This window comes from Crocodylus porosus, unplaced genomic scaffold, assembly GCF_001723895.1.
Source record: "Crocodylus porosus isolate Cpor-Errol unplaced genomic scaffold, CroPor_comp1, whole genome shotgun sequence".
NCBI lineage: Eukaryota > Metazoa > Chordata > Crocodylia > Crocodylidae > Crocodylus > Crocodylus porosus.
The window spans coordinates 95,492,684-95,510,266 of NW_017728931.1; the positions used below are offsets into that span (position 1 = coordinate 95,492,684).

Sequence of the window (17,583 nt, forward strand, 5' to 3'; positions counted from 1 at the left end):
TAAACCAGAAAAGGTACGAGAGTTTGTAAATCATTTAACTAGCTGAACTAAAGACAAAGAACACACTCACATGCATTCCTGTTGCTAGCAATGCCCAAGAAATACAGTAAAAGCTGTGTTAATCAGCATTTTAGTAACTCTATTAATGAGAATTTCTGGCCAGCAGAGTGGGGTGAGGTGGGGTGGGGGGGCAGATTGCATGCAGCGGCGGCCACCTACCACCCTGTGCTGCTGCCACTCTGTGTGCAGCCACCACCACCCTCTCGCCCCTCCCCCCACCCCACCAAAAACCCCTGCTGCCTTAGGTAACCAAAATTTTTAGATAACTGGCACCCCACTCATGCCAAATAACAAAGCTTTTACTGTAGTTAGGTGGGTTCGTCTGAAATCAGGCAGAACATAGGGCAGGGTGGTACCTTAGGGTGCTTGTACATGTGACAAAAATTGGCCGCTTTTGCAGTTTAATTGTGGCATGCTGTATACATGCGGGGGTATTTACGATTTAAATGAGTTTGTTACATTGCAAACTAAATCACATCCATATGTAGTTTATTTTGCAAGGTTGCTATTTCTAACCTTGCAGTCTTTGACAGCCGCCCCACGACTGCAGGAGAGGCGGGCTGCTGAAGGCAGAAGCAGTGAGGGGCCCGATCCTTTGTCCCCTTTTTTTGTAGAGCCTGTCTGCATCTCCCACTTCTGGGGGGGTGAGCTGCCGGTGGGCTGAGTGGCCCCTGAGCTGCAGAGGGCCTGGTCCTTCCTTCTGTGGTGGTGGCGCCCCCTGGGGTCACCCAGGTGGGCTGCCAGCTGGCTGGATGCTGCCCCAGCTCGGGCTCAGAGAATAGTTGGATCGGGCTGAGTGCTTCCCTCCCCACTGAAAAAAAGGATGGGGCCCCTCCCCATAACATTGATGGAAGCCCCTAAATTAAAATGGTGGGTTTTTAATCGTTGTAATTACAAACCCACTGTTTCAATTTAGCGCTGACATGTACAAGCAGCCTTAGAGAGTAACTAGTTTGGAGAGACGTGAGCTTTCATAGGCAACAGCCTACTTTGTCAGATTCTATGACAATGCATCTGACAAGGCAGGTTGTTCCTTACAAAATCCCTAAATCTGATTCATTAGATAACATACATACCATACTATAAAGAAACTAAATTGCCTCTCAACAGTACCCAAAATGGACTCAGAATAATAAGGCTACTAACAGATATCTTCATACTTACTACTTCACGTTTTTCGACTTCAAACCAACGAGATATCCCAGGCAAACTCTGCACTAAGATCAGTGTGGTCCTCTCTACCCACAGGCTCTACAAGATACAAACACAAATTATTTTCTCCATTATTTTTGGTGATACCTGGACCACTATTGTTGCATTGTACTTTTGTCATCTTCATTTTCCCCTTGTTCATTCACTCTTTCACAGGCATCTATTTTGTTTCTGGATTTTTTAATTTATGTGATGACCAAAAGCGTATGATATATAATTTTCTCCTTTACCTTTCAGAACTAACTCTAATGATTAGCTTTTGCTGATCTTGCCTTTCTGAAGGGAAAGCAGGAGGGGAAATTTGTGTTTAGCGACTAAAAGTCTCTCAACATAAAATATAATCTATTTGCATGCTCATTTTACTACAGTGTAGACTTGATAAAATACTTACAGACCCTTATTCTGACATCAACTGACACAAATTGAGGTTTCTGTAGTGCATTACATAATCCTTATACTAAATATACATAAATCAAGAAACCAGCTGTCACTTCAAGAGTTCCCTACTTCCTTAAGGATAGGAAAGGACAAGGCATAACCTGTGCTAGCCATTTAGGGCATTTGTAGATGACACGGGGGTTTAAATTGAAGGTTTAAATTGTTTTTTAGTTTTAAAAACACTGCTACAATTTAGGGAGAAGTAAACCCCTGTGTCATGTACACCCGTGTCCTTATCTGCCTCTCCGGTGGCAGGGAGGGGAGAGCAAGCTGCTGGTAGCCCAAGCAGTCCCTGAGCTGCAGGGTAGGAGGGGGCTGGTCCTTCCCTCTGCGGCAGCAATGTCATTCTCACCCCGCTGCAGGCAGCACCTGCCCGCAGGCACCTGACTCGGGCAGTCCCAGGAAACACTGCAGCTGTGGAGGGAAGCAGCCGGCCCACACACCAGCTCATGCAGGCTCCAAGGAAGGAAAAAAAGAAAAAGAAAGAATAAACTTGAAGCTTTTTTTTTCCCTTCAGTGTAGCCTGCTTTACTGGGCTGCAGCTGGGCTGCCTGCTGGGGCTGTCTGCACAGTTCCTGAGCCACATGGAGCCCGGTGATTCCCTCTGTGACTGTAAGGTAGCAAACTAAAATTCCTCAGAGGTGTTTTAGTTTGCTGGGCCTGAAAGTCATTTAAGGTGCATTATGCCACCAAGTTTGCTACAGCGGCTGGAATTAATGTGCAATATGCCACTGAATTTGCAAACTCATGCAAACAGAAGCACCATTAAATTGGTATAAAAGGGCATTTAACCCACTTTAGTGTGTCGTCTACAAATGCCCATACCTGACAAAGATCTAGAGTCTGTGGGGAGGTCATGTTCCCAGCACTTTGTTACCTGCTATAGGGGTTAAGTGGGCAGGGAAGCAAAGGAGCTCTTTATGCTTTCTCCCTCCCTTGGTACAGCATGTAGTAAAAGTGACAGTAGTGCCATGTGTTTGTTTTTCTTGATATTTTAATTAAAATTAGAAGATTATGAAAGCTATAATTGACTGAACACCTTCTATTATTTACTCTAGTTTCCTTACAATAAAGGACAATAAATAATCCTTTGAACAGGTTTTTATACAGTGCCAATTGCAGAAGAGACTGTTTGGCACTATACCTTGAATTCATTTTCCTTATCCTTGGTCCCTTTGTGGAATGGCCTGTCATACCGGAATCTCCAGATGTGATTCACTTTATAAAAACTCTTGATATTATCTGGGATGCCCTCTCGCTGCAGGACTTCCTGACTTTCAGGAATTGGGGTCACTGCATAGATCTGCAAATCTAAGTGTGAAGAGTTAAGGACAACATAGACTTAGCAAAACAAATTGACTTGCCTATGGAGCTTGAAGAAACAACAATCCTGTGTAGGCTCACATCATTAAGCTTCTAAACAATTAATGCATTTACTTGGAATAATCATATTTATTTCTAAAATGCAGCTATTTATTTCATGGAAATTAAAAGGTTTAACTAATTTGTAATGGATTCTCCTTTATACTTCATACATGGCCAATGATGTCATGCTGACTGTTATATATCAAAAACTAACATTACTGTAACTTGAGCAGATATATTAGCACTCATATTGTGACAGTTCTGCAAAGTAATTTTGGCTAAATCAAGATGTTTGACCACAGATCTCTAACAGAACAACAAAAGGAAAAAACCCCAAGCCATGTAGAGACATAATATACTGGCTAGAAATATTTTACATCAAAAAGTTTAATAGAAAAAGCTGCCAAATTCTACCCTGGTATAAGACCATTTATGTTACGGGAATTACATTAGGATTGAATTTGTCAGTAGATTTACTTTTTTTTTTTTAAAGCAGGCAAATATTTAACTTCAAATTATAGTTGCATGAATGTATGGATACACTGTGCTTCTGCCTGAAAGATGGTCTCATCTGGCTGATTAGCGTGTTGCATAGCAATGGCATGTGGGAACTCATTCAGCATTCGTTGTTGGAAAGCCTCCAGTCTCTCATAGTCATGTCCTCGGCAAACAAACTCCTTGTTCTGAGCAGAATAAAAGTAAAGCAGGGCTAGTTATTTGGGAATAACTGGGTGCCATTAAGATATTAAAATACATACTGTTAAAATGAGGGATTTTTGCATGATTTAAAAAAAGAAAAGGTAAATAACAAAAGACAAAGTTAGAAATCAAAATATATAGGAAAATGAATTAATCAGAAGTAAAGTAAACATAACTGTGCCATATAAAGTCTGTATTGTTACTGTAAAACACTTTGGGAAATCTAATTACTACATATTTTTGTTAACAGTGATCTGCAGGGCAAAACTGTCTGCACTAAACGGAAATATGTAGCAGTAATGTAATGTAATGGACAGTAAAGGCAGCAGGATGAGACTGTAAATCCTTTGCGAGATGTACACCTTCAGCTGTTAGTCTGAAATCTTGCCTTATGGATGCATCTTGGAGTAAAGGAAACCACAGAAAGCCTTAACATTAATCCAAATTGCTTCTTCTAAAGATTGTATGGGTTGCCTGCCTGATGCATTCAGCCTGGACAGACTTGGGGGGGAGGGAGAAGAAGGATACTGCCTGCTCTTGCACTGAATCTTCCACATGACTGCTCACTGTGCCAGTTCAGCTTGGCTTTAAACACTGTTGTGTGCAATGCAAATCTCCCATTAAACACTAGATGCCAGAACTTGAATTCCCAGTGCAGTACTAATTGCTGACTATAGTTGTGATAATAGTCAGAAATGTTAAGGGAACACATCTTCCTTCAGCTTCCACTATCCTTGAACAGTACTTCCTGACTTTACAGAAGTCTTTTGTGGGTTTTGTGCGTCTGCAGTATACATCCTTATCGTTTCTAAGTTATAATATGAAATAAATTCACTGGCTTTATTTATTTTACAGCAGCAGTTTGGTGCAATATTAATGACATAATTAAAAATTATTCAAAAGAGATTTTTTTTGAAAGGAGAAACAATAATTGTAAAATTGTGAAGATACAAGCAGCAGTACTATGCATCTTACAGTTTCAGCTCTAGCTCCAGCTCCAGGTGAAACCACCTGAGTGTTGCTATAGGGATAGGAAGAGGGTGGTCTGATGTGGGCAGAAGCCTGGTCCCCCACACATTTTTTATTTCAAGATATATATATAATTTTGGACATCTGGAGCTCTTGTCCATTCTGTGGGACAAACCTTCCCTCCCCCTTAGGGTAATACTGGGATCTAGTTTACTCCTACAGTTTCTCAGCTCCTACACAGAAATATTTTATATATGTCACAATTAAGTTCACAAAGACAGAAAGAGATGGCAAAGGAAAGTACACAAGACCCAATACCTCCATTATCTTTATTCCAGATTTACTTACTCTCAGGAAAAATGGAAATTTTTTGCCATAAAATCCTACTCTGAAGAATTCTGGCTCCAAGCGCTGTTGATCCATAATTTTATCATACAAGGAAGCTTCCATCATCTGAGCATAGATTGAAAAGAATAAATTAAACTGCTTTTTATACGTTTAGACCATAATATAGAGGAAAATGTTTTAGCTCAGTGCGCCAAGTTATAACAATCACAATGTAATTCTAAACAGCAATAAGAAACTGTTTTGTCATACAGCAAGATTAACATTTACTCTATACAGTAGCTTGAGAGTCCCAGACATTTTGTGAACTTTATGTGTGTGAACATGTTTATTGCTGCATAAACAAAAAGCCAGATCTGTTAGATTAACAATTATATGCATGTTTTCTTATTTAATGTTTGTCATCTCCATTCTCATTACCCACATGTGACTTGAGACATAATGCCAATTCTTTTTCTGATTACTCAATATTTCACCACGAGATGGTTACTTGTATTAACACAAGGCTCAAAAACCACTTCCAAGGGAGTTGTGGTTTAAATCTCACCAATTTTCAGTGGGAGCTGAATGCCTTAGGATCCTTTGAAAATTCCAGGCACAAAATTACTATTTTAAAATCTCATATTTCTTCCGGTGATATTTAAAACAAATATTCGCTAAAGAGTGAATGAGCTACAATAGTCAATTATTGATTCAATTTTATTAATTTGCTAGAACTGATAACGGAGGAAGAACTATGGAACTGCAGCTGTACTAATATCGATTGCATCCCTATTAAAATCACTAGGAGAAGACTCTTGCCTTTTTAAATGGAGATTAACATCAACAGTAAGTAACACTGGAGGAATATGTATCATTTCAGATATCCATGTTTATCCAGAATGTGAATAAATGAAACAGTTAAACAGAAATGATTAGGAGCAAAATTCTCTTCTCAAATTCACATTGTGACCTGCATTTTTAAATGATATTTGTTTAGACAGATTAACTATGCTGCAGTCAGTGCCAGCAGTCAGGTCAGCATTAGTAAGCTTAAGCACAATTTTAAAGAGCGTTACTGCAATGTACAAAGCTTACTTTTTTTCTGCTCGATCCATCAAACCAAGACTTTGAAAAAAGAAGACTATTTAAAAATATAATACCCAACAGAAAAAAACAAAAAACAAAGAAAGGCTTTACGTTTACGTCTCCTAAAAGACATCTGAAAGAAAACAGGAAGTCTCTGTCAAAAAGAGAGGAAACCTTTATTTCAGTTATGGACTGTTAAATTGTCAGTTTTTACAAAATAAAAATAAAAGAGCTTAGCTTAGAGATATAATTATACAGATAGAATAAGCCAGCAAACAAGCCAAAATTCTACTTTCCAGGCAATTGTAATAACAAAGGTGGATGGCTGCACATAGCACAGGGTTTGAGTATAGCACTGATTCTCAACCAGGGTGTTGCAACACCCTGGGGTCCCTTGAGATGTTCAGTTCTTGCACTCTTAAGTGTGCAGACATGGTTCACTAAATCAATCCAGGGATTTCAAATAGGAGTCCATAGTATTAAAAACATTCTGACTTGTTGTGGTCTTTGAGTTCTCTGAAATACAAGAATTGCTCTATTATTTTTATGTAGTCAGAAAACAAATGAGAACTAAGAGCTGGTATTTTTCAAGAGTTGCCTTAAGTCTAACAATGTTGCATACTGGTGTATAGTATTTTATTGAAATATAAGCAACAACAATGTCAACAACAGAGCAAAGTTTTGTACTCACTCAGGGTTAACATTATTATTATTATTTTGCAAAAGTTCAGCTAGATGTCTAAAATGGAAGCACTACAAGTCCATCTGTTTACAATTTTCCTGCATAAATTTCAGACTATATTATACAAATATACACAGCAGGAAACAAGAATCCAGGGTAAGACTGACATACAGGTCATAGAAAGCTTACCTGAGCAAACATGATTTCCTATTAATCGTTTTGTTAAACTATAATTAAAAGGAATTCCTTACCTTCATCTTGCTGAGATTTCGGTAGTCATAGTAGCTCTCATACTGCTCTGCAATTTTTCTGCACAAGATAATACCATTCTCCCAACACTGCAGGTAAACAAGCAATAGACATGCTGAATCACAATGAGAAATTTAAACAGGCTTTTTGACTATTTGAAATCCATCTTCAAGTGACCTCCATTGTTGCTACAGCTTAACTGTAGACAACAAGCATAAGGCAGACAATAGCTGCCAAGAGACTATTCAAAATGTTAAAGACTCTCCTTTCTAAGCTAACTGAATTGCACTCCATGTGAATGAAAACACTTGAACATAATATCCATTGCTTTCAATATACTGATGGGGACAAAACTACTCTTGTTGATTTTTTTGTGTATCAAGACATATTTACAGAGTTATTGAATAACATTAGCTATTAAGATACAAGTTGTTGGACCACCATAGAAGATAAGTCACAATTCAAGTGTTATCCATCTTTTCAAGCATAGTACATGGAGTAGGCTCAACTAATTATACTTTTCTATGTATTTCTATTCATATTTTATATGCAAAGGTGTGAGAAGGGTTAAGACAAAACTATTCTCCTTGTTTTTTTCTGGGAAAAGTCAGATTAGAAACCTGGTTTTGCTATCATATAATCAGAGCACCTTTAAATTCTTTATATCATTTTTGCCTTTGTTGAACATTACTTTTACTGTAAGTACTCTCAGAGGTTTCGATAGCTATTACAAAAGATAAAGTCTATCTTTCTGTACCTGTGTACAAATTAGAGAGAAGACAGATTAATTTAATGATTAGGTGCAGGGATAGCATAATTTCAAATTGGACGGCACTCATAAATTATATTTGTGCCAGTCTTCAAAGCAACATGCTGTTCCTGTAACTACTCCCACTGAAGTTGGGAAACAAATTATTGATAGCAGCACTACACTATGGTCACCATTACAAAGCTATTAACACTTGTCTGTGAAATAGTATTATTGATATTGCCATTGCTACTCTAAGAAACCAGCACGATTCAGTAGATAGACCAGAGACAAGGGACCTAGATTTCATTCCCATGTCTATCACTGACGCATGCATTTGGCAAGTTTCTTTCCTTGTGTGATGCAGCTTCATCAAATGATATTGTCCTTTGTGAAATGTTGTGTTTGACATTTTTAATGAAAAGCACTGTGTAAATGCTAATTAAGATTACCTCATAGATCACTGTGTAATTTAATGTAGGACATAAGAACAGAAAGGTCCTAGGCAAGGCAGATGAATTCATGACAAATGCTGATTTTGAAACAGCAGCTGCCACCCTGATTCAAGACATAAACACTGCAAAATTGGAAGTGATTTAATTATATTAAAACCATTTATGATTAGTTCAATAAAAAGCCCGCTTACCTTCCCCCTGTCAAAGTTCTGGATGATAGTGAGGTGAAGACATTCTTTGCGTTGCCATTCTGTTTGCATGGGATAATTTAGAAATTCTCTCAGTGGCCTGTCGGACCATTCCAATAGCTCATCATACAGCAACAGTGTGTAGGCTGCCTCTGTAAGACAAGTTACAATATATTTTATGTAAACATGAAACAAATATAAAATAGCTCATTTATTTAAATAGCCCAACTATTTAAGACAGTACCTGTGTAAATACTCTCAAGCTGTTATACATCTTCAGGAAAAACCAGTACACCTAAATTGCAACACCCAGAGCCTGTAGCATCAGCTTTACACAAGGCTCAACACATTCCACAAGTAAGTCTGGTAATTAATATTGTCCAACTTGGATTATTCAAAGTGAAATTTTTTGTGTCAGGTGTCAGTGTCAACTGAAATATTTCATATATTTGCAAAAACGGTTTATTTATTTTTAAGAGCAAGTTTAGGGGAAAGAATGCTGCTTTGTGTATTTTATGAAGTTTTAAACTCATTTGGTTGAGAAGCCTTAGTCCCTCTGTTCATTAGAGCAGGAGCATGGGCAAATTGTGTCATGTCATAAGGCACTGAAAAATCTGTTGGCTCAGAAGAGACCTGTTTGAGTTTGACAACTAAAATTTTCAAAGGGTGTCTATACATGTGCTCTGGGACAGAGTGGGAGGGGCAATACACTTAGAGCAGCTCCCAGACAGTTGCTGTACTTAAAACACAGCAGTATCATGTGTATTCAAACATCCCACATTTCAAAATGGCCATGGGGCACTTTAGCTAGACCTTATTTGATGAGTTTTAGTTAAAGCACCTCTGCCACCATTTTGAAACACAGAATGCTGAATCCATGTGATGCTGCAGCATGCTGGAGCAGTCTAATTAGAATGCATTGGAGCACATGTATAGGCACCCACAGATTCCAACTGCACTTGGCCAACTCTAGCTGGTCACTGCAGGTGCTGAGCACAGGTCTGCCTGTAACTGCTGCTCTTAGTATCACAAGGCACTGGAACCAAGGGTGGGGAACTTCTCTCCCTCCAGCAATCTCTAAGCTGATGCCTGAAAAAGGAAAAAGAATCTGACTACACTGCAGAGGTATTAGGTGCTGGGCCTGAGAAAAGTGGAGGAAGGAAAGAGGCAGGGACAGCAGATTGGGTTAAGGGAGTGTGGGTTAAGAGACTTGGAGGAAAAGCAAGAGGGAAGAATGACTACTAGGAGTAGTATAAGAAAACCTGTTAATGAACTAGAAGCCAGTCAGAAGAGGCAGCATATAGTTTCATAGTTGGTAGGGTTGGAAGGGACCTGAGCAGATCAACAAGTCTGACCCCCTGCCATGGCAGGAAAAAGTACCGGGGTCAAACAACCTCAGCAAGGTGTTTGTCTAGCCCTGTCTTAAAGACCCCCCAGGGTAGGAGCCAGCATCACTTCTCTTGGAAGTTGGTTCCAGATCCTAGCCACCCTGACAGTGAAGTAGTGCCTCCTGATATCTAGCCTGAATTTACCCTCTGCCAGCTTGTGACCGTTATTCCTGGTCACTCCTGGTAGCGCTCGGGGGAACAGGGACTCCCCCAATGCCTCCTGGTCCCCCTGACTAGTTTGTAACAGGCCACTGGATTTCCCCTCAGCCTTCTCTTCTGGAGGCTGAACAGGTTCAGGTCCTCTCCTCGTAGGGCCTGCCCTGCTGCCCCCTGATCATGCGAGTGGCCCTCCTCTGGACCCTCTCCATGTTGTCCACATCCCTCTTGAAGTGCAGCGCCCAGAACTGGATGCAGTACTCCAGCTGCGGCCAGACCAGTGTTGCATAGAGGGGGAGGATCACCTCCTTGGACCTGCTTGAGATGCGTCTGTGGATGCATGGCAAGGTGCGGTTGGCCTTCCTGACTGCATCCCCACACTGCCAGCCCATGTTCATCTTGGCATCAATGATGACTCCAAGATCCTTTTCTGCCTCTGTACTGATGAGAAGGGAGTTCCCCAGCCTGTAGATATGGTGCTGGTTCTTCCTTCCAAGGTGCATCACCTTGTACTTGTCAGTGTTGAATCCCACCCCTGTAACCTGTCCATCTGCCCACCTCTGTAACCTGTCTAGGTCCGATTGCAGCCTATTCCTCCCTTCTAGTGTGCCCACATCCTCCCACATCTTAGTGTCATCAGCAAATTTGAACAGGGTGCTTTTTACCCCCTTGTCCAAGTCACTGCTGAAGATGTTGAACAGTGCAGGCCTGAGGACCGAGCCCTGCGGAACCCCACTGCCCACATCCCTCCAGGTTGAAAATGACCTGTATAGATTGATTGAATACAGATTTACAGGTATGGGCACAGACTGGCACCATTTGTGCAAGGAGATTGGGACTAAGAGATGGAAAGCAGTGGTGAGGAGAATGAGTGGAGGAGGAACTGGCAGAAGAAAACAGCTAGCACAGCAACAGGTTGGAAAGGATAGTGCAGAAGAGATCAGATTTGGGGGCTGAATAGAAGCAAAGGCCTTTTGCCCACTAGGACCCATTCTCCTCCAGTATCTGGAATTAAAACCCAAGATTTCCAGTCTTACCATTCTACCATTCCTTTGTCATCACAGGTATCTGAGAAACCCACCAGCAAAATCTCTCATCCCCTCCTGGTCTACATAAAAGATGACAAGTTACTACTGCCATCTCTGACTATAAGCCTTCTGACAGAAGGCTTTTGCTGTGAAGCTGAAGTTTCAGGTGGGGACCCAGCATAATTTTCCTATAACGGAATCTGTATCTTTCAATTTGCTTAAACAACAAACCAGCAAATGTTCTAATGGTTAAAATAACTGAATTTTGCTCTCAAAAACTGGTTCTACTCCTGTTTGTGCCACAGTTCCTATGGGACACTGGTAAGCCACTCAAATCAAACTTTTTAGAGGTGGCACTAAGTGGATTTTGCATTTTAAGCATATCAAGCTGAAATCTGAAGAATAAGCCTTCACAACAGCAACTGAAATGAAAGCCATGCTCCAAACTTAGAGGTAAGTCTAACCGGTTGTAAGGCACCCTGGGCTAGCTTTTGAGCCCATTGTTCTGGAATCAGAAGCAGCATAACTGAGTTAGCACGACAGTGCACTGGCTAATTTATTCTCCTGGGAAGCAGCTCTCATTAACTTAGGCACAATGCCATGCTGACATGGTTTCCAGTGAGAGACTCAGATTGGGGCATCACTACATGCAACTGCTTTAAATTGTACAGACAAATCCAGAAAGTGCTACAAAAGGTTATATACATTGAACAATCAGAAATAGATCCTACACACCTCAAACTGGCAACCAAAATTAGTGGATAATTTTGATTTTAATCTCTCGGTGTATACTGCTAGTTAGGGTTAACTTTAAAATTGATCCTAATCCCATATCTGCTGACCACTCAAACTCGAGCCCTGAACAGCAGTTTTAACCTAATCCTGGCAGCTCTGCCAACATTCTGGGCACTAGAGTGACCTTATTCCTCCCTTGCCTTCTAGGCCTGCCTCTTTATGCAAAGTAGTTGGACCTACCTGACAGAGCAAGCCTAAAGCACAAGTCTTCCCCTGACACCAACCCCCTGACTTCTTCCCTGCCCTCCTGCACTCCTGCTTTCCTCTCTCTACTGTCGGTAGGTGGAGACAAACCCAGAAGAGACTAGACCAAGTCCTAGACTATTACCATTTTACATATAAACAGCAGTGTACATGGCTGTGATGTATGCAATAAGGTGTGCTTTAGATAGGAAAGGGCCATACACTTGCTTCAGGTTAAAGTTGACCCTAAATATCAGCATAGACAGACCCTCCGTGCTTCAGTTCTCATCCTTTCAGCATAAAGGAAAGTTGGTTTAATGAATATTTGTGACGCACTCTGATATCACAGCCACAGTAATCATAGAAAACCTGCCTTTAGCACAGTTAGAACAATATGTAGTAAATAAGGCATTCAGACACACGCTGAATAATGAAGATAAAACATAGCATCAAACAACCAATCATTTAATTAGCACATTCCTTCTGAATGAATGAGAGGACCCATGGAAGAATAGCATGTGACCATATCATTAAATGAATATGCACAAGAGAGATGAATTAACATTGCATAACCAGCTTCAGTTTTGGCAGTTCATATCTTTTAAGTGCTTGACTTGCTGCCTTAATAATGTTGTTTTTTTCTCTGCAATTTTATATTTAAGACAGTAATCAGTGTTAACCAAACAGATACAACAACATCCACACCCCTAGGGATGTTGTGGTAAACACGCTCCATTTCAAAAGAAACTGGAGGCTTCTAAGGCAGATAGCACACGCATTTCATTATTCATGGATATAAGAAAGACATACCCACAAAGTGCACAAAGCGAAAACACACAGATAAGCACACTCTCCCCTCCCCCCCGCTTCCCTTGATACTATTTTCAGTGTGGGGCTGGCTGCAGGTGATAACTTGAAAGCCACTTGAGGCTTGAGAGCCTCAGCCTAAAAATCACTGAGCTAAGATGTCAAACATACTACCTTGCACTATTATGTAAAATAAACTGCAATAAGGTTGATACAGTTTTGTGCTCTTTACTGCTAAAAGGCTACAAGGTATGAATACACAATAAAAAAGAATCATAGAAAAATTGGCTGTTTGTTCAAGTCCAACCCTCTACAAGAGAGGTTCATCCCTGTTTAAAGTGTGCATAACCTGCACTTAACCACTTCTACTTCTAGAGATTCAGATTCTACAACACTGGTTGGTAATCAGCTCCTATGTTTAAATCATCATCATACTTAGAAAATTCTAATATCTAACCTAAACTGCTTTTATTGCAATTCCCCCATCCCCTCAAAATAACTGACCACCATTCTCTTATAATAGCCTTTTTGTATTTAAAGACTGTTATTAAGTCTTCCCTCAGTCTTCTCATCCCTAGCCTAAATAATTTCAGCTCTTCCAGCTTTCCTTACTAGACTGCTAATAATTTTTGTGCTTTCCTCTGGAATCTTTCCATTTGTCCGTATCTTTCTTGAAGTTTGATGCTCAAAACTGGACAAAGTACACCAGCTTAGGCCACCTCTGGACTAAACAAAATGGAAGAATCACTTTGTGTGACTTGCGCAGAACACCTTATTAATACATCCCAGTATTCTATTAGCTTTTCTTGCAACAGTAATATGCTATTTACTCATAATCAGATTACAATCTACTAACATCCCCAAATGTTTTTCTGCAGGAATACAAGCTAGCCCATTTCCTGTTTTGTATCTAAATTCTGATTCTGAGCTTTTGATTATTACTTCCTAAGTGCACCAATTTCTGTCTTCTGCTACTGAATTTCAATCTATTTATTTCACATATTTTTCCTAATTATCAAGGTGATTTTGAACTTTAACCCTTTTCTCTGAAGCAGGGGTCAGCAACCAATAGCCAACAGATCAGATCCAGCTCACAAAGGTTTGATCTATTCCACATTTTATTAATGTCATGCCAATCCCCTGCTGCTGCCTAGCCATTTTAATGGCAGCTGACTGGTTGACTGTTGCCGTTCCAGCCATGCCTGGTCTGTGCAGAGGGCTACCTACTTTCTCCTCTTTCCACTGCAACATTTGCATATCCTTGGCGCCAAATTAACTGGTTTAAATTGTTGTTCGCTGTGCTTTTCACATTTTTGGGGTAAGGGTATATTGGGGGAAGGAGGGAAAGCAGCTCTCTGCATAGAACAGGGATGACTGGAATGGTAACAGGGGATCAGAGGCCTGCAGCAGTGGCCAAGGTGCAAGCGCTATTCCACTATTAGAAAAGGTCGCTGACCCCTGCTCTCAAGTGTTTGCTGCCTAATCCAATTTGGTTCTGCCATTCACAGACTTATTACAGATACAGTCAATTCCATCCTCTAAGCCACTAATAAAAATATTAAACAGAACTGGACTCAGAATAGATTCTACTTGATGCATTCTCCTAATCTGACACTGAGCTATCGATGACTGCACTTTGAGAACAATTACCCAACCAGTTATGCACCCACCTTATAACAGTTTCATTTAGAGTAATGGAAGACTAACCTTTTTTGGCAGACATGCCACAAATTAGTCTTGCACCCTCCCCAAGTGCCCTTCCAATTCCTTTCCTTGGCATGATCTGCTACTCCGTTTTGTTTTCCCCACACAATATGCTGCTCTGCATTCTTGCTCCTTGCCTTCTCTGCCATTGTTCTGCCTTTCCCCTCACTGATCTATCACATGTCATTCACAGGGGCTGCCCATGCCACATGCGGCATGTATGCTGCAAGTTGGCTACTTCTTATCTACACTGTATTTCCTTAGCTTACTTAAGAGAATGCTCTAGGAGGTAGCATTCAAAGTTTCACTAAAGTCAAGTTAGGTGACTGCTTTGATTTACATAGCCCATTGTTTTGTCACAGAAGGAAATAAGTTAGGCATGACTTGCTTTCAACAAACCCACACTTGGTTGTTACTAATCACTTTGTTATTCTTTGGGTCCTAAAAAGAATAATCATCAATAATATGCTTGACTACCATTCCAGGTACTGCAGTTAGAGTGACCAGTCCACAGTTCTCAGTGTTTTTCTGTTTCCCCTTCTCTCAAAAAAAGGCACTATTCTGGTTTCCCTTTTCCAGTTTTTTGGGACCCCACCTATCTGCCATGAATTCTCTACAACGGATCTACAATTACATCAACCGTGATTGATCTTCCTTGATTGTTCTACAAATAATCTCACCAGGCCATGCTGATTTGCAAACATTCAGTTTATCTAAATAATCTCCAACCTGTTCTTTCTCTACACTAGGCTGAGTATCTACACCCCTCCCCTTCAAGTCCTTGCAGCTATGTTCAGAATCCAAAAACTGACTTTTGTAAATTTTAGATTGAAGTAAAAACACGTTAAACTTATGGGCCTTCAGTTTTCTTAGTTCCTTTCCTTTTAATTTATCATGCAATTTCTTGGCTTTCAAAGTCTGTTGTAATACAAATCAGTACTTGTGAATTGTTGTACATAATGTATGGTATATATTAATAATTTGCCAACACCATTAAGAGATCCCCCATGCATCCAAAAAATGAAAAACAAAGAGAAGTGCAACAATGTTGGTTCATGGCATTGGAAATTCAACTTAGGAGGAAAGGTTAAAAAAGTTAGACACTTCTAAGATAAATGAAAACTGAAAGGTTATCTCATTACAATTTTCAGGTCTTTAAAGGGTATGTAAAAAGGACATTATAGTACAATAAATGTTTTAGCCATGAGGGGATTAAATGTATAGCTATGACTGGAAGCTGTGAGGGGACAGATTTAAGATGGATATTAGATTAGAAAAGACCTTTTTTCCCACAAAGAATTATTAAAATTTGAAACAGTGCAGAAAATCATACTGTGAAAACAGATAAAATAAATGAGTTTAAAAAAAGAGTGAAACTTCTTAGTTAGTGAAATAAAGGTGTACTACAATGTAATAGTACTGAGAGTTAACTTTATTTCCAGTTCCACTGGCTCTTGACAGGGGTCAATATCCTAAAAGATTAGTTTGGATCTTTTTTTTCACTGTAAGCACTGCTTCTGGTCTTTGTTAAGAGTGGAAGCTAATTTTTCTTAATCTAATCTGTTTTCTAAGACAGATCTGCTCATAAGAGCAAAACATGAAAGAGCCATGGGATTTATCATGCCTAAAAATGCAAAAGTCATACGTTTTGAATAATAATAAATGTACAGAAAACACAAAACTCTGATGGAGATGTTTTGTTAATATTGTTCTCATCTATTATATTAAAAATCAGAAGATATAGCTTCTGTCTCAAAAAAAATTATGGCCGTGGCAAATACATTGGTTCAGTAATACATTTTCCCAGTCTACCAACACGTTAAGCAGACAAGGACCACATAAATGGAATCAAGTTGTCCTACTATGCTCTGTGTTTTAGGAGATCTACAAAAAGGTCCAGTGCAGCTTATATTCCACATGCCTTGCTCAGTAGGTATGTCTACTTTATTTTTTTAATGTAGTAGTAATTTTTATAACTGGAGCCTTACAAGTGAAATGTGGAACTCTTTAGGGAACAGCTGAAGGTTTTTAGCTGACTAGGTAACAGCTGGGATTAAGCCCCAGATATCTCAACAAACAGGAATTACTTCAAACTTAGTTATTTTACTTTAAACATAGTTAGCTTGCAGCCACAGGCACAGAAGTAGGTAGTGTATTTATTTATTCATTTATTAGATTGATTTGCCACTCTTCCCTGAAAAGGCTCAGGCGAGCTTACAGAAGACAGGAAAATAACGTATAAAGCAAGCAAACAAGTATTCACTTGGAATTCACTTGGACCAGGAAAAACAAAATAGCTTATAAAACCCATTAAGCATTAAAATAAGCTATAAGGCAAATCTCCTAAACACTATTCCAGCTTGGTCTTCCCTCCTAAAGCCTCACCCAAAGAGAAAGGTCATTTAGTGCATCCAATCTATATCCAAGCTTGGGTTCTGGCAGGCCTCAAGGGGAAGGGAGATCCAAAGCTGACAGGCAATTACTAAGAATAACCTCCATACATTTCTGCCTAGTGAATTTGACACATTGATTGTACTTACAGGAAGCTGCTCTTGGCTGACCTTAGGGAATGTGATAAGGGAGAAGGTGTTCCCTTCCACACATAGGGCCTATGCCATTAAGAGCCTTTTTGATCAAAACCAGCACCTTGAATAAGGTGACCACCTGTCTCTAGTGGGGCAGGACAGTCCCAAAATTTAAAGATCAAGTCATGGTCCTGAGCTGAATAACTCCAGGACAGCATTTGTCCCAGATTCCCCTGGACATAGTTTTCTGTTCACTGCAGAAAAATGTGGGAAACAGCAGCTTTCTCCTTACAGGCCGGCAGAGTTCCAGGCTGCAAGGGGCTGATTGGGGCTGGGAGGAGTGGGAAGTGGGGGCATGTGTATGTGTCTGCAAGCGTACGCATGCACATGGGTAGCAATACAGCCAGGCCATGGTGGAGAGCAGCTCCCCCAACTGCTTGCAAGTAAGTATGGGGTGGCGGGGGGCAGCTTCAGGCCACCATAGTGAGGGAGGGAGTGGGACAGGGTTGCTGGCTGGGG

General features: G+C 40.2%; 1 protein-coding gene and 1 long non-coding RNA gene across 3 annotated transcripts in view; one reads left to right on the forward strand and one right to left on the reverse strand.

Moving 5' to 3' along the window:
* DOCK4 (dedicator of cytokinesis 4) overlaps positions 1-17,583 on the reverse strand; it is a 405,358-nt gene that overhangs the window by 23,811 nt on the left and 363,964 nt on the right. For both annotated transcript variants that reach the window (XM_019543391.1, XM_019543390.1), the window contains 6 exons: positions 8,482-8,630; positions 7,090-7,176; positions 5,092-5,196; positions 3,617-3,758; positions 2,855-3,021; positions 1,225-1,311 (listed from right to left, as the gene is read on the reverse strand). In XM_019543391.1, the coding sequence (XP_019398936.1) occupies positions 1,225-1,311; positions 2,855-3,021; positions 3,617-3,758; positions 5,092-5,196; positions 7,090-7,176; positions 8,482-8,630 (737 nt within the window). The remainder of the gene's footprint in view (positions 1-1,224; positions 1,312-2,854; positions 3,022-3,616; positions 3,759-5,091; positions 5,197-7,089; positions 7,177-8,481; positions 8,631-17,583) is intronic.
* Positions 11,337-17,583, forward strand: part of LOC109315598 — a 13,565-nt gene continuing 7,318 nt past the window's right edge. Inside the window, exon 1 of the long non-coding RNA XR_002102549.1 lies at positions 11,337-11,503. This is a non-coding gene — a long non-coding RNA (uncharacterized LOC109315598). The remainder of the gene's footprint in view (positions 11,504-17,583) is intronic.